The sequence below is a fragment of the Talpa occidentalis genome, unplaced genomic scaffold (assembly GCF_014898055.3).
Source record: "Talpa occidentalis isolate TD23 unplaced genomic scaffold, MPIMG_talOcc4v2.1 talOcc4.12, whole genome shotgun sequence".
NCBI lineage: Eukaryota > Metazoa > Chordata > Mammalia > Eulipotyphla > Talpidae > Talpa > Talpa occidentalis.
Window position 1 is genome coordinate 102,938,732 of NW_023601212.1, and position 22,007 is coordinate 102,960,738.

The window sequence follows — 22,007 nt, forward strand, 5'->3', positions numbered from 1 at the left end:
ACGTGGCGCGGCGGAGCCGGAAGCGGGCGGCTGCCGCCGGGGTCGGGGTGCGGCTCCGCCATGGGCCGCAGGAGGGGCGCGCGCGGGCCGGGGGGCGAGGCCCGGCGCGCTGCCGGCCGCTCCCTGGAGGCCTTCGCGGAGGCGGCGGGCGCGGCGCGGCGCGGTGAGTGCGGGCGGCCGGGCGGCCGGGCGGGGCCGGGGCCGGGGCCCGCGCCTGAGCCCGGCCCCCCGTCTGCCCCAGCAGCGTCCGTGGAGCCCCGCGAGGCCGAGGACCGGGGCGACCCGGGCGCCGCGCGGCTGCCCTGCCCGCTGGCCATGTGGGAGCTGGGCCACTGCGACCCCCGGCGCTGCACCGGCCGCAAGCTGGCCCGCCTGGGGCTGGTGCGCACGCTGCGCCTGGGCCAGCGGTTCGGGGGCCTCGTGCTGAGCCCGGCGGGCTCCCAGTACGTGTCCCCGGCAGACAGGTAGGCGCTGGGGGCCTGGGGGGTGGCGGCCCGGCCCGAACCCAGCCTGTTAAGGAGACCGCGGCCGCCCTGGCATCTTCCTGGCTGTGCTTGGTCTTTGGTCTGACCCTACGACCTGGGGCCTCTAGAAACGTTGTGGGGGGACAAAGCCCGCCCCCAGGATGACTCCCCACCTGCAGCTGCCCCCCAGGGGGGCATCCCGCCCCGGGCACCCTGGAGTGGTGCTGGCCCCCAGAGCCTCGCCCGCCTGCTCTGCAGACAGCTGGTGGCCCAGGCCGGGGTTGCGGTCATCGACTGCTCCTGGGCCAGACTGGACGAGACGCCCTTTGGGAAGATGCGGGGTGGCCACTTGCGGCTGCTGCCCCACCTGGTGGCTGCCAACCCTGTGAACTACGGCCGGCCCTGCAAGCTGTCCTGCGTGGAGGCCTTTGCCGCCACCTTCAGCATCCTGGGTGAGTGCCTGGCGGTGGGGCGGGGGTCCTAGTTCCCCTTAAAGTTCTCGGCCCGTGGGGCTGACGTGGTCGGCAGCATGTGAGCGGGGCCCCTCCTTTATCCTGGCCGCCGCCCCAGAGGCCCACAGGTGGCCCGCGAGGGTGGACATGGGGGCAGGTGTGAACTGCCCTCCCAGCAGCCAGGGTGCCGGGCCTGCTTCTGGCGGGGAGGGTGGCTGACACCCTCAGGCCCCGGTTTCCCAAATCTCCAGACTTTCCTGACCTGGCTGTGGTTTTACTGCGGAAGTTCAAGTGGGGCCACAGCTTTCTGGACCTGAACCGCCAACTCCTGGACACCTACGCGGCCTGCCAGGGCCCCGAGGAGGTGCTGCAGGCGGAGCGGGAGTTCCTGGCCCACGCGCGGGAGCGCCCGGAGGAGGAGATGGGTGTGGCCCGCTCGGGCTCCAGCAGGTCGGCGCGGGCGGGGGCCTCTGCCGGGGGCGCACCGGCCCCTGACTGCTTGTCTCTCTGCAGACCCTTTCGACGTGGACTCAGGACGGGAGTTCGCCAACCCCAACAGGCCCGTGGCCGGCCCCCGGTAGGCGCTCGCGGTCCCTACCTCTGAAGGGGGAGGGATGCCTCGCGGAGGGGCCCTGGCTCTGTCGAGCCGGGGCAGGGCTCAGCGTGGGCTCTGCGGGCGAGCGTGCCAGGGAGCACCTTGGTGAACTCCACTCCCTCCTAGGCTGCTCCCGGACAGCAGCGACAGTGACGGCGAGGACGGGTCTGAGGGCCCTGGGCCTGATGCCGAGGACATGGCATCCGCAGGGGCCGACCCCCCGGAGCCTGGAGGGGAGTCAGGAAGCTGCAGAGCCTGAAGGTGGAGACATGTGTATTTTCCGGGCGAAGCAGCAGGGAGCACGGACACGCAGCGGGTGGGAGGCGGGCGGGCGACTGGGCCCCGGCCCCGCAATGAAGCTGCAGGCCTGGAGACACGCGTGATCTGTTTCTTTGCGCTGGGCCCGTCAGCCCCGGGGAGGGCAGCTGGGCGCACGCTGGGGCGCAGCATCCCCCAGCTTTAAGCCTGGGAGCCAGGAGGGGGCTGGAGGCGGTCGCAGTCCAGGCCGGTCCCTTCGCAGACCGTGTGGGTGGGGGGTTCTGGAGCCCAGCTGGGTGAGGCCGCGTACACATGCACCGGGGTCCGGGGGTGACTCCACCAAGGCTTGGCGTCCTGGCTCAGACTCAGGCCTTCCTGCCTCTCAGCCCTGGGAGGCCGGCCCCAGCAGACGGGACGGGACTCTGGACAGCTCTGGGCCCACGGCCTCCGGGGGTGCGTCTGCCCTGCTGTGTGATGCTGGCGCATGTCCCCGCCTGACCCCGGCGGCAGCACCACCCCACCCGCTGAGCCCCTGCCTGGGACCCGCGCGGCCGGTCAGCTGTCCAGATTCAGGGTGGGCGCAGGGGCCTCAGCGCACACGGCACAGCCAGAGCGAGTGGGGGCGAGGGGCCGGGGTCCCGCCATACATAGACACGTGCACACGCGTGTGGGGGGGCGCCAAGTGTTGGCCACAGGGCGAGGCAGGACACCATGGGGACATGGGGCGTGGCCACGGCTCAGGGGTCCGCCTCCATGCACTTCTCCAGCTCCTTGAGCCTCTTGACAAACTCCTGGGCCTCCTTGTCCGGCCGGCCCTCCAGCATCCTCAGGGCGGACTTCACTGCAGGGGGCAGGCGGCGTCGGGCCTCGCCCTCCCCCCACTCGCCCTGGTCCCCCACCGCGCACCCCACTGGCCCTGGACCCCTGCCCCGCACCCCACTCACCCTGGGCCCTGGGCCGGCGCAGGTGCAGAGTGATGGGTTGTGGGCCCCTGACGCTCCCTCCCACGGGGTGCCTCGCGACGCCGCACACGCCGCCCAGGCCGAGGGCTGCCTCCCCCGCGAAGTCGTTGGTGGACAGCCAGTCATGGTCCATGACCGTGAACAGCACGCAGGCGCCGCGGCGGCGACAGGCCTCTGCCGACACGGAGCTGCGGAGGGATGGTCACCAGGAGCCGCCCGCCCCGGCGGGCGGTGGGGCGGGAGGGGCACTCACAAGTGGAAGAGCTCCTCGTACACGGGGTGCAGGGTCCGGCTCTTGACCTGTGTCCTCTGGCTGCGGACCAGCGGGAAGAGGTGTGGCGGGCCCAGCTCCACGATCACAAATGGGTCGCTCAGACCTGGGGGGCCAGCCGTGAGCGCTGAGGCTGCCCGCGCCCCACCCCTGCGCTCACCCCGTGCCCGCACCCCGCGCCTGCACCGCACCGTTGGCATCCAGGGGCGGCAGGTCAGCAGCATGCAGCACCTCCACGGCCAGCCGCTGCTCGGCCACCTCGTAGTGGCAGCGCACACTCAGGCGCCCGAACCGGCTCTGCTCCAGGGGCCGCTGCAGAGAGTCGCGTGAGGAGAGCCCGGGCTCCCGCCCCACCCACCAGGCCCGCGGTACCTGCTTGAGCTTGTCCAGGTAGTACTGCTCGATGCCCTCGCGCACGGAACACCGGTGCAGGCGCAGCTCCTCCTCCAGTCTCTGGGGGCACAGGGGGCAGGTGGGGGCCCCGGCAGGTCCGCTGGCCCCTGCTGCGCGCCCGTGCACACCCTCTCCCCCGGGCGCCCCGGCCAGGCTCACCTGGTAGCTCCCGTTCCTCAGGCACTCCAGGGGCAGGCCCTGGCCCTCGGCGTGGAAGAAGCAGACCAGGGCCTGCAGCGGGGAGGGGGGCGGGCGGCGGGAGCTCACATGGGGCCGACGGGAGCCCCAAGGGGCGCGGCCCTGACACCCTCACACCGCGTGGACAAGGCAGGGGCTGCAGCCAGCGGTGCCGGCGCCACCGCACTCACCTCCAGCGTGAACTGGAACCGGCTGTAGAAGTCGGCAGAGACATCGCGGTGGGCGCCCAGCGCCTGCAGGATGGCCCGTAGGAGCAGCTCCCAGAGGGCCTCCAGCATCCTGCGGGGGGCGCACCGTGAGCACCGAGCCCGCCCGCGCCCGCCCGCCCCCCCGCCGGCCCGCACCTGCTCAGGCACGCCTCCTCCAGCGCCGCGCTCAGCAGCACCAGCTTCGCGTCCAGGTACTTGAGGAGAGGGGCCGCCGCCTGCAGGGCGGTGTCCTCAACGGGGTGTCCTCAGGGCCCCCACGCCCCGCGCTGCCTCCCCAGGCGCACAGCGGCCCCCACAGGCCTCACCTCCTCGCTCTGGATGGAGTCCGGGGAGAGGCTGACGTGCTGCACGTACTTCGTGATGTCGCCCGCCATCTGCGGGGGGCTGCGCTCAGCCGCGCGGGTGAGGGAGCAGCGCCCCGGCCCCACCCCCGCCCCGCCCACCTGCGAGGTCAGGTGTGCCGTCACGGTGCCGGCCTCCTGCTGCAGGTTCTCCTCCAGGGCCTGCGCGCAGCTGAGCAGGGGGCGCGGGAGCAACCCCTGGGGTCCCGGGGCCCCCTCCGGCGGGGCCAGGCCCCGCAGCGCCTGCCCGGCGGCCTTGCGCACCAGCTCCAAGTCGTTGAGCACCACGCAGAGCTGGGGAGGGCCAGAATGGGTAGGGTCCAGCCGCCACCGCCCTCCCCCACAGAGCCGCAGCGGACGAGGATGGGTGGGCGCCAGCCGCCCCGCTCTTCCCACCTGCCAGCTCACCTGCTCACTCGCCGCCTCGCCCACCGCCCTGGGCGGGGTGTGCACCTTCTTCCGCAGCACCTCGGTGTAGAAAAGGGCCGCCTCACCCAGGTCCTGGGGTGGGCGATGGGTGCTCAGGAACTGGGGCCTCGTCCCCCGGCCCTGCCGCCCCTCCAGGCCCTGAGCGCCTCCCTGCTGCGGTCCCCACCCCCAGAGAAACCGCACCTGGCTGAGCTGGGCGCCCAGTTCCCGGGCCTGGGCAGGGTCCGGCCATGCCAAGCGGGCCCAGAGCTCCTGGATGTGGCTGAAGCAGAGGCTTGCAGTGGCCGCAGAGCTGCTGTGCTTGGAGGAGGCCTCCGTGGGCTCCAGCTGGGGAGGCAGGAGGAGCTCCTGTGGCTGGGGCCCCAGGTGAGCCCAGCATGCCGGGCAGGGCCTCACTCACTGTGTCCACGTCCACGGCGCCCTGAAGCCGCCACTTGGCCTGGTCCCGCAGCGCCTGCAGCCAGAGCTTCACGGCGGGCAGAAACTGCTCGTGGATGCCGGCCAGGGCCAGGGAGCGGCCGTCCCTACATGGGAGACCAGTCAGATCCCACCGGGTCTCACCTTGAGCCGGGTGTTCTAGGTCAGCCCAGCAGGGCTCGCCCCAGGGCCTCCCTCCCGGGCCCCTCCTGTTGGGGACGGTAGGGGGATGTTGGCGAGGAAGGGAGCAGGGGAGAGAGGACTAGGGAAGAGGCACAGGGAGGGGAGGACAAGGTGGACAGGTGAGGGGGTGGGACAGGTAGGAGAGGAACGGGTGGGGGCAGTGCCCACCGGCCGGGGATGCAGCGCCAGAAACGCTGGATGTCCGCCAGGGTCAGGTAGAGCTCGAGGAGCGCCGAGGCCACCTCGGGGGTCAGCTTGGGGCTCAGCTCCTCTGCGAGCACCCAGGCCTCCTCAGCCACCTGCCCAGAGGGTGGGGTCAGGCGGCCAGCAACAGGGAGACCCGGCCCCTTCCTGGATGGGGCTTCCCGCTGCCCCCTCACCAGACACTCCAGCTGCCGGAAGGTGAGGGTGAAGATGTCGATCTTGATGCTGCAAAAGACACACCTGGAGCACCTGTCCTCAGGCAGCCCCTGCAGCCCCAGGAGCGCCAGGAGAAGCCCTGCGCCCACCTGTGGAAGAGGCCGGCGTAGATGCCATAGCAGGACTGCAGGTCGTCGTAGACGGCATCGGCCAGTGCGACCAGCCCGGCAAGGCGCTGCGGCCCCGGCTGCAAGGCAAGGACCCAGGCTGGCGCTGACCTCGGCACACGCCCAGGGCCCTGTGGTCCGCCCTGGCCGCACCTCTGAGCCCCACCTGCTCCCGAGGACTCTTGGCGTTCAGGAGCCTGTCGTACCATTCGCGGTTGCCTCTCTGCCAGGGAAGCAGCAGGTGGGAGGAAGCGGGCGGAGAGCCTCTCTCCGCTGGCAGATTGGGCGGGGCGGGCGGGGCGGGGCAGGGCCGGGCATTTGGCCAGGAGGCAGTGGCCTGACGCACCTTTAGGGTTCCAGCGATGTCCATGTTTAGCCCCGTCCTGAAGGGGCAGACCTCCGAGGAAGGCTGGAAGAGCTGCAGTTTGCCAAGACACCTGGGCGAGGGGCCATCTGCTGCCTGGCGCTGTCCCAGGCAGCCCCTCCCCGCAGCCCACACCCCAAGGCGGCACCCACTTCAGCAGCAGCTCCAGGCGGTCGACGGCCGTGCTGTTGGTGGCGGGGAAGTAGTCTCGGAGCTGGCTCAGCAGCCCCAGCCCAAACTCGGCGAAGGTGGAGAAGCTGTCGGCCAGGCTCTCCTCCTGGGGGCAGGCCCTCGGTCACCCCGCCGGCTACCTCTCGGCGGCCGAGCAATCCCGCAAGGATTGGCCCTGCAGGTTTCTCTGCCCCGAAACCTCCAACCCCACGGGCCTGCCCCTGCCAAGCGCGCCCTATCTGCCTCTCGGGACCCTGGGCGGGCAGGCCGCTGGCCCCGGGGCTCCAGGCGCGGCGCTGCCCGGCCTCGATCGGCTGTCCCTTGGTTCCCAGCTCCCCAGCCCCCACGGTGACCACGAGGGCAGCGCCCCGTTCCTCGCTGACCGCCCGCTATGGGCCTCAGGACACCCCAGGAGCAGCATCTGCGGCCACCGCGGCGGTGCCCACCTGCTCCTGGGGCAGGGAGGCGGCCTCCTCCCAGTGCGCCTGCACGTCTTCCAGCAGCCCCAGCAGGTAGCCGTAGTCCAAGGTGCGGGCCTGGTGGTGGCGGCTGCTGACCTGCCAGTGCCTGTGGGGACCCAGCCTGGGGTCAGGGGGGTGGCAGCAACTTCGGAACACCCCCGGGGGTGCTGCAGCCCGCCCCCAAGAGCCGGCTCTCTCACGCCCTGCCCTTGCCCCTGCCCCCCGCCCACCCGCCCACGGGCCCGCCCCGGCCCCGCCCCGGCCCCGGCCGCCCACGGCCCCGCCCACCCCGGCCCCACCTGTCCATGGGCCCCACCGCGGCCCCGCCCACTCAGGGCCCCGCCCACGGCCACGCCCCGGCCACGCCCACGCGGCCACGCCCGCAGGGCCCCGCCCCATCCACCCAACACCTGCCTTTGTCCCACCCTGGCGGCCACGCCCACCGCCACGCCCACTCGCGGACCCACCCGTCGCGACTCCTTCCGGCCCCGCCCCTCGCGGCCCCGCCCCGGCCCCGCCCACTCACAGCACCGCCAGCTGCAGCGCGGACAGGTCGCTCTGGGCGCCCAGCAGGCAGAGGACGGTGGCCGCAGGCCCGCTGAGCTCGCCGCGCCAGCCGCCGGGGTTGGGCTGCGGAGCGGGCCAGGCGTGGTGGGGCTGGGTGGCCGGTCCCCCCCGCCGGGGCCTGGCCTCCCCACCACCCCGGGGTGCCGCTACCTCCTCAGCCAGGTGCTCGAACTGCAGCAGACGGCTGAGCAGCAGCAGGTAGGACAGGAAGCCGGGCCTGCCCCGCCGGCTCAGGGCCGTGTCCCTCTGGAAGGCGGGGCCTGCGGTCAGCCCTGCCCAGCCCCCTGGCAAGGTGCAGGGAGGGGGCATGCAGGGCGGGGGTGCAGGACGGGATGCTTGGTGAAGGGGAGCGGGGCAGGGCACGGGGGTGCAGGTGGGCTTCCCACCTGCGTGGTGATCAGCTTGAGGACCAGCTGGCAGTCCCCCTGCACGCGGGAGGCGCTGGAGCGGGGCTCCAGCTTGAACCAGCGGTCCACCCCGGCCACGGGCACCTCCTGGGGGAGGGGTTCAGACTGGTCACCCCTCGGCCGCTTTCCCAGACGGTGGGTCATGGGGTACATGGGCCTCGGCCTCCCAGTGCCAGGCGACCCTGCACGGGGTAGGTGCTGGGGGGAGGCCCTCCATCCTGCAGAGCCCCCACAGCCGAGGCATCGAGGGGCACAGCCCCAGCACATGCGGGGTGCAGCCTCACCCGGATGGGGATGTCCAGGCGCCCCAGGAAGTCATCCGTGTGGTCCTCACCGGCCCCTGCCGGGCCATTTGTGCGGGCTGCCTTGACCACCTGCTTGAAGTACCTGGCACGGGGGGCGGAATCACACCTGCGGACCTGTGGCCAGGCTGGTGCCCTGGGGTCACGTGCCCTGGACGGCACCGCTGGGGGCCGCCTGCCTACCTGCCCATGCCCTTTAGGCCGATGACTTGGTTCAGCTTCCGGCACGCTTCCACCAGGGAGACGTCATCGTCGTGGTCCCTGCGGGCAGCACGTCTGGGGCCCGGCCAGCGCTGGGCCTCCCGCTCCCCCCCGTCCCCGGCCAGGGGCCCACAGGCACAGGGGCTGATACCAGACGTCCAGTCGCAGCTGGTCTGTGCGGACGTCCTCGACTTCACTGTGAGGACAGGGGGTGCCGTGAGGGGTGTGGGCTCTGTCCAGCGCAGGCAGGTGGCCACGGACTCCCAGCCTCGGGCTCCCAGGTCCCCTCTGGACTGGCTGGGAGCAGCGGCGAGCCGTCCCCGGTGGCCACAGCCCCCACATGCACCCAGACCGTGGCGCGGGGGCGCTGGGCGCGGGCCTTACAGGAGGAAGTGCTCCGTCCAGACGGGGTTCAGGGTGCTGCTCTGGACCGCCGTGGCCTGGACGCACTTGGCCGGCAGGGGGCCGCCGCGCGTGCTGCCCTTGGGGAGGCGGGAGCGCTGCTGCGGGTACCGGGCGGCCTCCCATGGGGCACCCGAGGCCGGCAGGATGCCCAGCACGCAGTACGGGTCGCTGGAGCCTGGGGCACAGGGCACACTCAGCGCCCGCCTGGACCCTGCCCCGGCCACCAGGCCCGTGCCACACGGGCAAGGGGCGGCCACTCACCGTTGGGGTCTTTGGCCAGCAGGTTCTTGGCCCGCATGACAGAGACTTTCAGGACGTACGTGGGGGCCTGCAAGGAGGGGCGCTGAGGCCTCCGGGGCCTCGCCCACCCCAGCGCCGGGACCCCGGGCGCGCCTCACCTTGCTGTCCTGTGCCCGCTGCAGCGCCACGGCGTGTTCCTCGGGGCTGGCGCCGAACACCTGGGGGCCGCGGCCTGGTCACTGCCGGGCTGCAGCCGGAGCCTCGAGGCAGAGGCCCATGGCGGGAGCTGGGGGGACCTCTGTCCTGCCTATCGCCTGCCCTTCCCTGCCCTTCGTGTGGCCTGTCTGGACCTTCGTGCCAGCGCTGCCCGTGCCCTGCCCTGCCTGCTGCTGCCCCCAGCACGTGTGTGTACGGCGCGGACTGAGTGTTGGGGGTTGCTGGGGACCGCAGCGGGGTCGCTGCTGGGAGTGGTCTCAGCCCCCAGAGCAGGGCGGGCCGGGGGCGGGCCGGGGGCGGGGCCGGCGGCACTCACCTGCCGCAGGTATTCCAGCAGGGCCTCCTGGTCGTCCACCTGGTCAGGGCCCATGGCGCCCGCTCGGTGCAGGACCGTGTACAAGGCTTCCTCGTAGAGCATCTCCACCTGCGGGCGGCCACGCTGAGCCCGGCCGCGGGGGCCTTGGGTGCCCGGCGTCCACCTGCTGTGGGCCCGGCCCCCAGCCTTGGCAGCTCCCGCACCAGCCAGGCCCAGTCGCCGCCTCAGTGCCTTGGCACCTGCTGAGCCGGCCCTGCTGCTGGCCGGCCCCCGTCCCCAGCCCCGGGGCAAGCGCACCGCAGGGGCTCCCCTTCCCGCTGGCCCCCCCTACCTCCTCGGGGGTCAGCGCCCTCAGGCCGCGAGCGGGGTCCACAGGCTCCGCGGGAGCTGGTGAGCTGCTGCGCAGGAGGACCTGTGGGGCCGGGCAGGGTCACTCCGGGCGGGTGTGGCGGCCGGCCGGGATGCCCAGGGGGAGCGGGAGGGGGAGGGGGCCGGCCCACGGCCGCCGGGGCAGCACCGGCCTCACCTCGGGACGCGGCAGGCACCGTCTGCCGTCCCCCTTCCGCAGCACCAGGCGCATGTGGGCGAAGAACTCGGCGCCGCCCGCGGGCGTCCTGAGGGAGAGGGCCAGGGTGGCGTGGGGCCGGCGGCCGCCCCCCGCACCAGCAGCCGCAGCGCCCGCCGCCCGCCGCCCTGAGCCGGGCAGCTGAGTGGGAGCAGCAGGCGCTGGAGGCCCGAGGGGCCGAGCGTGCGCGGCCGGGCACGCACCAGGCTCCCGTGGCCGGCGGGTCCACCAGGGCGCGGCCGGGCTCCTCCTCGGCGCGGCGCCGGAGGGACGGGCGCTGCCGCAGCACGCTGCTCTTGAGGCCCTGCAAGGCCGACATGGCGGGGCCTGCGCGGAGAGCCGTGTCACCGGGACCCCGGCGAGGCTGCGGGACCGGGCTCCGCGGCGTCCCCTGGAGCGACCGGGGCCGCGGCCGGGGGCTGGAGCCGGGATCTGGTGTGGACACCTCGGGGTGACAGGCCCCCTGCCTGTCCGGCTGGGCCGGGCGCTCCGGACATCCCCAACCGCCCCTCCCTCGGCTCCCGCTGCCTGGGGAGAGGCCTCTGTCCCAGCCCCTCTCCCAGCCTCGTGCGGGGGCCTCTGTCCCCCAGGCAGAGGCAGCTGAGCCGCTGGGGCCCAGGCCTCCCCCCGAACTCGGGGCCGGCCGCCGGCCACAGGCCTCCATCTGACGGGCGGGACATGAGGAATCCCCGGAGCCTGATCCTTGCCCCAAATCTCCCAGGGGCTGGTGGGGGCGCCGCCCGCCCCCGCGGTCCCCGTCTCCTCTAGCCTGCGCTGCCTCCTCTCGGCCGCCGCCCCCCGGCCAGCAGGCGGGCCTTCCCGGGCACCAGGCTCTGTGTGAGCAGCGCTGCCCCACCCGGGTCTGTCGTGTCCAGCTCGGTGGCCTCCCCAGGCCGTACCCCCCAGCTCAGGTCACCCCCAGACCTCATCCGGCCGGGATGAGCCGCTGCGCGGGAGCCAGGGGGTGCTGGGCCCGGAGGGCTCCCTGGACAGGAGGGGCCGCCTGGGGGGCGTCAGGCCCCGCAGCGCCCCCTCCGGGGCTGGAGGCGCAGGCCCCGCCCCCTCCAGCGGAGCCCCCAGAGCCAGGGGAGCGGAGCCGCTTGAGCTGTTGCCAGGGCAACGCCAGCGCAGCCTGTGGCCCCGGGCTCGCTCCCACGGACAGACGTGACGCAGGAGCTGGGCCGCCGCGGGCCGGCCGCGGTGGGCAGCGCCGTTGGGGGCGGCCTGCGGGGGCCCCGGGGCCGCCGCGCCCAGGTCTCTGGCTCCGGCCCGGGTACTGGCTTCTGGCTCGTCGCGGGCTCCGGGGTCCAGCGCCCGGGGCGCCCTGCCGGCTCCTGCTCCCCAGCCTGGGCCGAGGCGTGTCCGGGAGGGCAGCTCCCCGCGGGTGCCCGGCAGCGCCTCCGTGTCCCTGCGAGTCCTGGGCCGCCGGGCCGCGCCGACCTGGCCCCGCTCCGCAGCCGGCCCCACTGCGGCCGCCCGGCCCCTGCCCCGGGGGGCTCCGCTGCGGGGCGGCGGGGGGGGGGGGGGGCCGGGCGCCAAGTCAGCGCAGGCAGCGCCGGGCGCCTCGGGGCGTCTGACCTAAAGCCCGGCCCCACCTGCTCGGGTGTGGGGTGTGGCGGCCCCCCTCTCCCTACCCTGCCCCCACCAGCCCTCCCGGGCTCGTGGACTCCCAGACGGCGCCGCTCTGTCCACAGCTGTGGCCGGGCCCCCTGAGGGTCACCTGGCAGGCCCAGCGCTGCCCCCCGAGGTCTCATCCCCAGGGAGCGCCCGGGGCGCTCTGCCAGGTCTGAGGGGCCAGAGTGGGTGAAGCAGGGCGAGGGGTCCCCAGGGCGTCCTTCCTCCCGGCCCCCTCCCGGCTCCTCCCCCGACTGCTCTTGGGGACCCCTCCCGGCCACCCCCTCTCCAGGGGCGGGCTGTGGTCCCCGCGCAGCCGGGGCTCCCCCGGCTCTGCCGCGCTCTCTGGCCGCCGGGCGGGGTGCAGGGCCGGGGGTGTGTTTCGGGGAGGGGCTGAGGGCGGGCGGGCTTGGAGAGACTGAGGGGTCCCGGCGGGCAGGGGGCGCGGGACATCGGGGCATCTCCAGGGGTGGCCTGGGAAACCCCGTGGCGCGTCTGGCGTCTTGGGCCTCCGCGGGGTCACCTGCGCCTTCTGGGGGGCGCTGGACGGGCGGGGCGGGGCCGCCGATGCCCGCACTCCCTGCGCGACTCCCCGGCCCCCGCCCGCCGGGGGTCCCCGCGTCCGGGCGGGGAGGGGCGCGGCCCCAGACGCCGCCGCCGGCCTCGGTCCCGGCCCGAGCCTCCCGCGCCCTCCGCCGCCCCCTCGCCGGGCCGCGGGAGGCGCGGCGCCCGGTGTCCGGCGCCCGAGCGGGGCCGGCCGCGCCTCGACGGCGCCACTCACCGCGGCCGGCGCGGGGTCCTGGGCGCCGGGGACAGCGGCCGCTCCGCTCGCAGCCGCGCGCGCCGACGACTGGGCGGCCGAGCTCCGCGGCGCGGCGGGCGGGGGGCGCGCGGGGGCGGCGCCGGGCTGCTCGCTCCGCCCCGTCCCCCCCTTGGGGCCGGCGGGCACCTGCAGCCCCGGCCGCCCCCCAGGAGGGCCGGGATCCGGGCCGAGGCGCTCGCCCGTCGGGCACCCGCAGCTGGGCGGGGCGGGCAGCGGGCTCGGCCCGGAGGGTCCTCGGCCCCCAGCCCTGAACCCCTGAGCCCCCGCAAGCCGGGCTCGCTGCGCCGGCACGAGGGCGCCCAGCCGGACTCCCCCAAGGCCGTGCCCCGCCCCCGTCGCCGCCGCCCCGCGCTGCCCCTGCCTCGGGCAGCGGCCTGGGGACCTGGGGGGGGGGCGGGGGGGGTGGCAGGAGGGAGGGAGCGCCCCCCAGGGGCAGGCCTCCCCCTAGCCAAGCCTGACTGCCCGTGGTGCCCACAGCGCAGGTGAGACAGGGAAGCCCAGGTGGGCCCCTGGCCCGCCCCGCCCGGGCAGGCCCCCCGGAGCCACAGCCTGGGTGCCCTGCACCTGCCCCCGCCTCTCACGAGCCGAGGCCAGGAGGCCTGTGCTGCAGCGGAGACCCTGAGTCCGGGGTCCAGGCTCGTCCCGGGCGCACGGCTCCCTGGGTCCCCACGGGCCCTTGGTGGCCCTGCTGGGCCCTCCCTGGACCCTTCACCTGGAGGGTCAGGGTGGTTTGGATGTTTCCATCCCCAAGGGCCTGGCTGTCCTGGCCAGCGGGCCTCCGGGCAGCGTGGGGGACTGACCGGTTCGGCTACGGGCAAGGCCGGCCGGCTGGGCGAGGCCAGCGGTCAGCTGAGCTGAGGGGAGGCCCCAGGGCCAGACGGGCTCCTGCACGGAGCAGGTGCAGAGGGCACCCGAGCCTGGCCAGGCGCCCAGCACGCCCCGCGGGGTTCGCGGGTGGGGGCAGCAGGCCGGCACCTGGCCAGCACCAGCTGGCTTCTCCTGCGCCGGCGCCGGCCGCCCCCTGCCAGGCACCGCCTGTGCGGCTTCTGGCTGACGAGCACCCACACCCAGCCCCACCTGGGTCAGCTCAGCCCGGGCTCGCGGCGCCGGACCAGCCCAGCCAGGCCAGGGGTGGGGGCTCCAGGAAATGCAGCAAGCGCGGTGGGGAGGGGCGGGCAGGGCGGTCTGGGCCCTGTCCGGCCCTTGTCCGGCCCTGGGCTCCCGCCGGGCTCTGGCCAGCGCCCCTGGGCCTGGCCCTGCAGTCTTGCGTCAGGTTCTGCCAACCTGTTGAACAAACAGGGCTGGTTGCCATGGTGATGATAATGAGTTTGGGGTGCAGAGATGAGACTGCAGCTGCTGTCAACAGGAAGTGGGAGGGCGGCTGCCTGGGGGTGCTGCTGCTCAGGCCCCCGGGGACCAGGGCCCGGCCAGGGCAGGTGTGAAGACTAACCCCGAAGCCGGCCGGGCAGGACAGTCCTTTACCTGGAGAGGGGTACCGAGGCCCAGGTAGGGGAAGAGCCCATCCAGGGCCCCACGACAGCAGGCTGGTGCCGCGCCCCGTCCTGCTCCTCAGTTTCCCCAGGGCCCCTGCCTCCACGAGCCCTGCCTGCCAGTGAGCCGGGGCCTGCCTGCCCTGCTCCTTCCTCCCCAGCCATCAGGAGAATGAAGCCGCTCCCTGGGTTGGACCTCACACCCCTCCACTGCCTCAGGCCTCAGTTTCCCCAATTTGTAAAGTGAAGATCGCAGCAGTGACCACGCTGGGGTGGCCTCTGGCCTCCAGGGCTCCTGCTGCCGCACAACGGAGGGCCAGGGCAGCCGCCCCTGCTGGTGCTGCCGGCCCGGCCCCATGCGGTTGAGACTGAGGCAGCCGCCGTGACAGGGTGGGGGCGGCCGTGCAGAGCACACGCCTCTCGGTCCTATTACAGCACAGGGCACCTGCCTGGCGGGGGTCAGGGCTGTGGGCCTGGTGGGCTGGGGGGCTGGGGGGTTCACGCCCCTGGGCTGGGAAGGGTCTGGCAGGTGGGGGGACGTCCTCCTCAGCGCCGGGGTGAGGGCTGTGGCTAGGTCCTGCGCCCAAGCAGCACCACTGCCCTCGGGTGGCAGCCCTGGGAATTGCAGGCCCAGCCTCCCAGTCAGACAGCACCAGCACCCGGCAGAGGGCAGGCCCGGCCCAGGCCAGGGTCCCGAAGGCTGCTGGTATCTGCCCGTCTGTGCCACCAGCAGGGCCGGGGCGGGGCGGGAAGGAGGGGCAGAACCCCAGAGTGCCAGAGCTCTGCTGGCTTCCATGAGGCCGGGCAGCCTGGCTGCCCAGGGCTGTCCATTGGGCCTGTCACAAGCTTCTGGCCAAGGGGTGGGTGTATGAGGCCCCTCTCTTCAGGAGGGTCCCCTCGGGGGCAGGGCCCAAGCAGGACAGGGCCAGGCCCATCAGCAAAAATGCCCAACGCCAGGAGCATCCTCAGGTCGGGGCCGGGGTCCAGTTCCCTCCGGCTGCGGCTGCACCAGCTCCTGGGCCCCCTCCCCACAGATGGGCCAGTCGGAGGCCTCACCCAGACTCAGCCCCAGCCAGCTGGGGGTCCATCCAGCCCAGCCCTGCTGGCCCCTCCCTGCTGGATGGAGCCAGCTCAGACCGCTTCCAGCCAGCCCAAGCAGTGCTCAGGCCCTCCAACCTGGGGATGCGTTGCCATGGCAACCTCAAACTGGAGGCTGCCCCTGGGCTGCTGCTGGCGGGCGGGCCTCTGCCAGGTCAGCGCTGGAGGCGGCCACACGCAGTGGGCAGGACTGAGGATGCGGGGCTGGCTCCGGCTGGACAGTGAGGGGAAGCGAGTGGGTCCTGCAGCTGTGTCCACTGCCACCTGAGCCCCAGGGGCTGGGAGACGGCCCTGGGAACAGCACCCCAGGGCTCGAGGACCCGGGAAGGGCAGCCGCCTCGGTGTGGACACCTGGCCCAGCAGGGAGGGCGGGCTGCCAGGGACACGCCCGGGCTCAGTGGGGCAGCAGCTGACCCAGCCCCGAGGGCCCAGGCTGGAGGCGCGAAAGGACTGGAGGCGACGGCTCGTGGAAATGCTTTAATTGCAGGCTTCTGGGGTACAGCGGCTGGTCCCAGCCCGGCAGGGCTGCCCCGCACGGCAGGCGGCACCCCGCTCCCCGGTGCTCGTGTTACAGGAGCCGCGTGTCTGCTAAGCCAGGGGCGGGCGCAGAAGGACATCTCAGGAGCCGAAGTCACGACGACGTGCCGGAAGCGCCGGGCGCTGTGGAATGCTCGGACTAGGAAATACACGGATCTCCACATACATCAAGCCCGAACGGGGGCAGCTAAACTAGGCGGGCGTCGATCGATACAAAATAAGACATCCTGGGAGGCCCCGGTGCCTGCCCGCCCGCCCACCGCCCTCTCCGGGCCGGCTGCAGGTGCCCGCTCCGGGCGCGTCCACACGGTCCGTCCCAACAGCCAGTCCAGGGTGGGGCTGGCTGCGCGGGCCAGGACCCGGCCTGTCCCTCTGCTCCTTCGTCTCCACGCGGCGCCGGCGGCTCTTCCAGGAGCAGCTGGGCGTCGGGGCGGGCCCGCGCGGAGGCCGGCAGGCGGGCGTGGGTCCTCCCTGGGCTGGGCCCACGGGACGCGCTGCGAGGTGAGGTCTGGCGCCGTCCGGGCCGGCAGGGCGGGCGCAGCCGGCCGCCGCCGGCCGCCAATGACGATACGCAACAGAGACCTTCATAGAAACAGTTTATTTACTCTAAACAGCAACACAGACAAACGCCAGAGAAGCACAGAGGAGGTGGCGCGAACGATGCGGCGACTTTGGATCGGACGCTCGAAGCGGCGCGGCCCAGGCCCGGCGGCGGCGGGAGCATGCCTGCGTCCACGGCTCATCCAGGTAGAAAAGTTTATCGTTTACAGCAGTGGAAATACTGACATCAATATTAAAATAAAAGCAAGTTTTACAGAACGATCAAAAATACAAAAGACGGAAGGAAGAGACCCTGTATGAAAAGCGGGCGTCGCGGCGGCTGGACGGCGCCGGAGACGCCGCCCGCCCAGGGGGCCGGCGGCCGCGCAGAGCAGCCTCAGGTCTGCCGAGTGTGTAAACAAGTTCTTGCCAAACCAATCCCTTCCTGCCACGCGCCGCCGCCGCTTATGAAGGCGCGAACTTCTTGGCCTGCGCGCGAACTCTCTTCTCGTACTCCACTCTGTTCTGGCTGGGGGGCCAAGGGAGAGCGTTAGGGCCGCGCCCGCCCGCCGCGCCGGGCCTGGGCTGGGGGCCGCTGCTTCCGACAGGCCGGCTCGGCCCGCCCCGCGCTCGCCTGACACACAAGCCTCGCAGCTCCCCAGGGCCCCCCTTGGGGACGGCGCGGGCCCCGGGGAGGCCGGCGCTGCCTGTGCGGCTCGGGGGCCTGGGGACGCGAGTGGGTCCTCCGGCCGGGGCCGCTGTGAGTCTGGGACCCGCGTGCAGCCCGGCCCAGGCCCCACGGGAGCTCCCAGGTCAGAGGGATGAAGGCGGCCGCAGAGGCTGCCCCACTGAGGTCAACGGGCTCGGCGCCTGGGTCTCCATCTGCCCCCCCGGGGAGGCCGCTGCGCTGCACCAAGGGGCAGGAGCCTGCCCTGCGCCGAACCTGGTGCCAGGCATGCCAACCCAGGGGCCCACGGGAGCCCGGAGGCGTCGGGTCGCCAGACCCCAGGCTGAAGGGGCCCTGACCCAGCCCGGCCCTTCTGGAGAAGCGAGGCCCGAAGCGTCCAGCCCCTCACAGGCACCTTTCCAGCTCCGGCCAGGGACGGGCTGCGTGGAGCTGCAGGCCACGAGCGAGGCCACACTAGGGCCAGCAGAGGCCGCACGCAGCCCCTCCAGGACGGTCGGCTGTCCCTGACCCCTGCCCCAGCAGGCGGGGACCAGACACAGGGCCGCGGGGTCAGGCCCAAGTCCACTTGCTCCTCTCCCCCCAAAGGGCCTCCAGGCCGGGAGCGTGGGTCGGAGCCCAACCCGGCCACAGGCCACTCCAGGTCCCCCTGCAGACGGTGCACACGGGCCGTGATGGGGACCCTGGGCCGGCGCCAGGCCGGCAGCGCTGCGGGCTCCCGGGCACACCACGGCCCGCCAGGACAGGCGGCCGGCATGCCGCCCCCCGGCCCCCGGCCCCGCCGGCACTGCTCACCAGTAGATGGTGTAGGCCTCAGCCTGCGCGGGGTCCTGGATGTTGGGCTCGTTCAGGAGCTCCTGGATGCCCAGCAGGATCTGCGGAGACACACGGGCGGGCTGGGCCGGCTGCTCCCCGCGCCCGCGGGGCCCGGCCGGGCGGCGGCGCGTACCTGCTTGATGGTGATGGCGGGTCTCCAGTCCTTGTCCTCCTCGAGGATGGACAGGCACACGGTGCCCGAGGGGTACACGTTGGGGTGGAAGAGCGGTGGCTCGAATTTACCTGTGCCGAGGACAGGGCGGCGGTCGGGCGGCTGCAGGGCCTGCGCCTCGCCCGGCCCCCAGGGGCCGCTTCCCAGGGGCCGTCCTGGTCACCCGCCGGGCTCCGGCACCCGCGCGCCTGCCTCGGAGGGCAAGTTTGGTCGGAGAGAAACCAGGACAGGCCTGTAGCCCACGACGCGGGGGGCGGGAGAGCTGCCCGGGCCGGGGCCCACCGCGCTGAGACCCTGGACCCCGCAACGCCCCAGGAGGCCCCCGAGTCCGAAGGGGCGCGTCGACGGCACCCGCTTCGAGGCCTGGCCTCCCCACCGCCTTCCCGCCCCGCAGCGGACGCCTCAGGTGGCCCCGATCCTGCCCGCGCTCGCCAGCCCCCCCCCACCTGCCCCAGCAAGCAGGCGCGCTCTGCCCGGCGGCCCCGCACGCCCTCGCGTCACCCCCAAGCGCCCCCCGCCCATCCAGCCTCACGCCTCGAGAGCCCAACTCCAGAGTGTGAACTTCACCTGCCCCGTCGATCTCGTCTCTCGGCAAGGGCGCACCCCCCGCCCCCCACCCGCCCCGCGGTGGAGCTCGGCTGGGCTCCCGTGAGCCCCCCCCCAACTCCGCTGCCCGCCCCGGCGCCGTCTGGGGACGCCAGGCCCTGCCCGCCCAGAAGCAGCGCCGCCCCACGGGACGGGCTCCGCGCCCGCCCGCCAGAATCCCGCGGGAGCCGCCGCGCCCGCCTCCCCGACTGCCCTCGCGCAGCCCTGCCCGCACCCGGCCGGCCTCACGGGAGCCGCGCCGCCCCGACCCCACCTGGCTGCGGTGACCGCAGCCCCCCTCGGCGCCCAGAGACGCCCGCCCGCTGCCCCCCAGACACACCGGTGCCCCGCAGGCCCCGCGGCTACTCACACTTGGGCGGCGAGGACGGGTAGTCGTCTTTGAAGAGCATGCGCAGCTTGAACAGGCCGCCTTCCCAAGGGGTCTGCGGGACCAAGCGCGGCTGAGCCCAGCGCCCCGGAGCGGCAGGGCTTCGGGGAAGGCCAGCGGCCCGGCCCGGGGACCCCAGCACCCCGCCGGGGGCCGCCCTGCAAGGCCGGTGCGCGCGGGCCTCAGCAGGGCAGATGGGGCAGCCCCGGCCCCCCGAAGCGCCACAGCTGAGCTCCGAGGCGTCCAGACTCGCGCCCGCACTCCCTTGGCCCCCCCAGGCCGGCAGCTTTACCCCCTCCCTGCCCGGGATGGCGGCCTTACCCCCTTCTTGCCCGGGATGGCGCATTCCCAGTTCATAAGGTTCATGGTGCCGTCGGGGTTCTTGGTGGGCACGGCCACGAAGCCCTGCAGGGACACGCCGTCAGTGCCCTGTGGCGCCCACCCGCCCGCTCACCCTCCTGGGGCGCCGCCTTACAAAGGGGTGGTCCTTCCTCCAGGCCTTCCTCTCCTGGGCGAGTCTGCTGAGGGCGATCCCCGACATGTTCGGCAGGTCCCTGGGGGAGAGGGCAGAGCCGTGAGGGGCTCCCCCGCACCCCGGGCTCCAGGACAGCCCGCAGGGTAGCGGTGGCGGCTCTCTCCGCTGGGCAGGGCTGCAGGGCACTGGGAGCCCCAGCTTGGCGGCAGGACTGTGTGTCTGCCGGGCAGGGAGGTCCACAGGCTGCGCCCAGACCCCCGACCCCACAGCTAGCCCAGAGCCCACTGGCGCCCCAAGGCCCCACCGCCACTTATTCTGGGGGAGGCACTGTTAAGGGCCAGTAAGGTTCAGAGACCGCCCCCTGCGGGCAGCCGCACAGAGGGGCACCGCCAAGCCCTCCCCCAGTGGCCGGCCCAGCCCTGTCCTGTCCTGCAGGAGCGGCCGTCGTGCTGATGGGGGTGGGCGATCCCTTGAGTGGTGACCGGCAGCCTGAAGGGCAGCGGCCACCCCTCTGCCCAGCACCGAGGTGCCTGCAACACAGGCAGCTGCTGCCAGCTGGGTCTGGGGACTGGACAGACCGCCCTGTGGCTGCCACCCCGTGTGCCAGCCCGCCCCCCCCCCCAGAACCATACCATCTAGGAGGTGAAAGAGGAACCCTGCAGAACGTGCCTGAGAAGCAACCCCAACGGATGGGGGCTGCATGGGCATCGGGTGGGCGGTGCTCCTGCTCTGCAGCCCCCCCCCCCAAGTCCTGTCCAGCTCCCATGGCCCTCCCCCCACTCTGTCTGAGGAACTGTGGGGTCAGGGGCAGGACGGTGCCCAGACCCACCTAGAGCCCGGGTTCAGGAAACGGGGACGAGACCCCAAGGTCCAGGCCCTCCCGAGGGGCACCTCTCGAGAAAAGCCCGTCTGCGCTGGGAGGCCGACCCCAGGCCTCAGGTGAGGGAGTGGCCACAGGCCCTCCCCTTGCCCAGCGCCAGGTGAAGGCGGTAGTGGGGAGGGCCCCCCCCCCAGGTTCCTCCCTTCTGGGGAGGGGGACACCCAAGCCAGGCTGCCCTGGGGCAGGGGAGCCGGAGCGACCAGCTTGCGGGGAGGACCAGGAAGGGGCCGCCGCAGGCTCCTCTGGCCTAACAGGGTCGGGCAGGAGCTGCCGTCCAAGGTTCTGCCCCTGCACGAGGCTTCCGCACCCCCAGACTGCCCCGGGGCACCCCTGCCCTCCTACCAGGTCCCGAGTGGGGCCCAGGCCCCCGCGCCAGGGCAGAGCAGAGCAGACGGGAGCTGGCGGGAGCGCTGGGTGACCGAGACCGGGAGGCAGGGGAGGCCGCGCTGGACACCGAGGCCGGGGCGCTGTCTCGGCAGGAGGACGCTGAGGGCCACCTGCCCGCGGGCCGGCCAGCCCCGCCGCGGGCGCCCCTGGGGGGCAGGGCCAGCTGGCGGCCCCGCGGGCACCAAAAGCCTCGGAGGCGCCCCGGGGAGCCGGGGGCGGCCCTCATGCACCTCCGCCTGGAGCCGCGGAGGCCGGGGGCACCCCAGGGGCCCGCACGTCTCGCCGCCCCGCGCGCTGCTCCGCAGGGGGGCCCGCGCGCCCCCCCCGCCCCGCCCCCGGCCGCCGCCCGGCCCCGGCCCCGGCCCCCGCGCCCCGCAGGCGCGTCCCCTCGCCCGGCCGCGGCCCGGAGCCGCGAGTCTCACGCGCGGAACTTGGCGGCCGCGGGAGGGCGCGGGCGGGCGCCGGGGCCGCGATCCCGCCGCCGCCGCCGGCCCCCGCGCCCCCGGGCCGCGCCCAGGTCGGCGCCGGGCCCGCGCCCCGCGCCCCGCCCGGCGCGGGGGCCCCGGCGGACCCGGCCCGGGCCCGGGCCCGGCGCCAGCGCCGGCGCAGCCGCGGCCCCGCCCGGCCGCGGGGGACCGCGCCCGGCCGCCCCCCGCCCGCGCCCGGCCCCGCCGCCGCCCGCGCGCCGCCGCCGCCGCGCTCACCTCGGCGGCCACGGCCCGGCAGGCGCGGGGACAGGGCGGCGGCGGCGGCGCTCCTTTGTCTCGGGACTTCCCTCCGGAGCCCGCTCCGCGCGCAGCCCGAGCGCCCCGAGGACCCCGGCGGGCGGGGCCTAGCAGGGGCGGCCCGCCGCGCGCCTGCCCCGCGCGCCGCCGCCGCCGCCGCCGCGCGCCCCGCGCCCCGCGCCGCCCGCGCCGCCGCGCGCCGCCCGCGCCGCCCGCGCCGCCCGCGCCGCCCGCGCCGCCGCGCGCCCGCGCCCCGGGCCCGGCCGGGGAGCCCGGCCGGGGGGCCGACTTTTCAGTCAGGCGGCGCCCCGGACACCTGCGCCCTTAAAGGAGCCGCGTCCCCGGAGTGAGGGAGCGTCTGCAAACTCCCCTTCGCGAGGCGTGCGCCCACTCGAGGACACGCCGGCCGGCCGCGGGGGCCGGGGGAGGCCGAGATCCCCGAGGGCTCCCCGGATGCCCCGCGCTCCGCGCTCCGGGCAGGGGCCCCGGGGGTCTTCTGGGGGGTAGGGCCCGGGGCCGGGGGGCAAAGAGCACTGAGGCCTAAGGATCCCCGCAGCGTCGCAGGACGGTGACGCTCCCCCGAGTGCGGCGCCCTGTGAAACCCCTCGCTATTGGCCGGCACCGGGCCCTGGGCGGGGCGTCCTTCGAAGCCGCCCAATGAGCTGGCCCCGTACAAAAGGCCGGGCGCCCGCCCGCAGGACCGACGGGCGGGGAAGTGCCGACGCTCCCTAACCCGCGGGTCGGTCCCGGGGGGCGGGGCCGGCCGGGGCGGGGGCGCCGGCGGCCGGGGTGTCGGGCCCGCCTCGGCCGCGCGCGGGCGCTGGCGCTCCCGGGCCTCGCGGGCGCCTCCCCGTCGGGGGGCGCGGGCCGGCCCCGGG

The 22,007-nt window shown here is 74.6% G+C and overlaps 4 protein-coding genes across 5 annotated transcripts in view; 2 read left to right on the top strand and 2 right to left on the bottom strand.

Moving 5' to 3' along the window:
* RPUSD1 (RNA pseudouridine synthase domain containing 1) overlaps positions 1–22,007 on the top strand; it is a 177,125-nt gene that overhangs the window by 11,685 nt on the left and 143,433 nt on the right. The gene's annotated exons all lie outside the window — the stretch shown is intronic.
* Positions 61–1,908, top strand: TSR3 (TSR3 ribosome maturation factor). The gene is made up of 6 exons (XM_037507826.2): positions 61–163; positions 245–464; positions 723–916; positions 1,168–1,341; positions 1,430–1,493; positions 1,638–1,908. Exons 1-6 carry the CDS (start codon positions 61–63, stop codon positions 1,768–1,770), a joined length of 888 nt encoding a protein of 295 aa, XP_037363723.1. The 3' UTR covers positions 1,771–1,908.
* On the bottom strand, positions 1,779–10,233 carry BAIAP3 (BAI1 associated protein 3). Its single transcript, XM_037508113.1, has 33 exons — positions 10,118–10,233; positions 9,876–9,963; positions 9,681–9,761; positions 9,350–9,457; positions 8,976–9,035; positions 8,839–8,905; positions 8,557–8,752; positions 8,324–8,368; positions 8,155–8,232; positions 7,954–8,056; positions 7,649–7,756; positions 7,413–7,508; positions 7,222–7,325; positions 6,681–6,801; positions 6,216–6,340; positions 6,046–6,136; positions 5,866–5,922; positions 5,682–5,779; positions 5,553–5,601; positions 5,341–5,471; positions 4,973–5,096; positions 4,756–4,899; positions 4,552–4,644; positions 4,246–4,437; positions 4,108–4,176; positions 3,938–4,017; positions 3,764–3,872; positions 3,555–3,626; positions 3,375–3,455; positions 3,194–3,314; positions 2,985–3,108; positions 2,714–2,919; positions 1,779–2,610 (listed from the first exon to the last, which is right to left on the bottom strand). The coding sequence occupies exons 1-33, from the start codon at positions 10,231–10,233 to the stop codon at positions 2,507–2,509; spliced, it is 3,441 nt and encodes a 1,146-aa protein (XP_037364010.1). The 3' UTR covers positions 1,779–2,506.
* Positions 16,021–21,167, bottom strand: UBE2I (ubiquitin conjugating enzyme E2 I). Of its 2 annotated transcripts, none has more exons than XM_037504603.2 (7): positions 21,109–21,167; positions 19,138–19,216; positions 18,984–19,067; positions 18,645–18,717; positions 17,651–17,760; positions 17,497–17,576; positions 16,021–16,545 (listed from the first exon to the last, which is right to left on the bottom strand). In XM_037504603.2, exons 2-7 carry the CDS (start codon positions 19,201–19,203, stop codon positions 16,482–16,484), a joined length of 477 nt encoding a protein of 158 aa, XP_037360500.1. In that variant the 5' UTR covers positions 19,204–19,216; positions 21,109–21,167; the 3' UTR covers positions 16,021–16,481. The 2 variants fall into 2 exon arrangements, with proteins under 2 accessions (XP_037360500.1, XP_037360501.1); XM_037504604.2 differs by lacking the exon at positions 21,109–21,167 and adding an exon at positions 20,360–20,430.

What these genes read in the sequence shown, in the direction of transcription:
- BAIAP3 (XM_037508113.1), bottom strand. Translation starts at nt 10,233, where the DNA reads ATGTCGGCCTTGCAGGGCCTCAAGAGCAGCGTGCTGCGGCAGCGCCCG. An exon ending in GGTGCCTGCCGCGTCCCGAG is followed by an intron (nt 9,762 to 9,875) that starts GTGAGGCCGGTG and finishes CCGGCCCCACAG; the next exon opens with GTCCTCCTGCGCAGCAGCTC. An exon ending in TACGAGGAGCTCTTCCACTT is followed by an intron (nt 2,920 to 2,984) that starts GTGAGTGCCCCT and finishes ATCCCTCCGCAG; the next exon opens with CTCCGTGTCGGCAGAGGCCT.
- TSR3 (XM_037507826.2), top strand. Translation starts at nt 61, where the DNA reads ATGGGCCGCAGGAGGGGCGCGCGCGGGCCGGGGGGCGAGGCCCGGCGC. An exon ending in TACGTGTCCCCGGCAGACAG is followed by an intron (nt 465 to 722) that starts GTAGGCGCTGGG and finishes CCTGCTCTGCAG; the next exon opens with ACAGCTGGTGGCCCAGGCCG. An exon ending in AGGCCCGTGGCCGGCCCCCG is followed by an intron (nt 1,494 to 1,637) that starts GTAGGCGCTCGC and finishes ACTCCCTCCTAG; the next exon opens with GCTGCTCCCGGACAGCAGCG.
- UBE2I (XM_037504603.2), bottom strand. Translation starts at nt 19,203, where the DNA reads ATGTCGGGGATCGCCCTCAGCAGACTCGCCCAGGAGAGGAAGGCCTGG. An exon ending in GGAGGAAGGACCACCCCTTT is followed by an intron (nt 19,068 to 19,137) that starts GTAAGGCGGCGC and finishes GTGTCCCTGCAG; the next exon opens with GGCTTCGTGGCCGTGCCCAC. An exon ending in GAGGCCTACACCATCTACTG is followed by an intron (nt 16,546 to 17,496) that starts GTGAGCAGTGCC and finishes TTGGCCCCCCAG; the next exon opens with CCAGAACAGAGTGGAGTACG.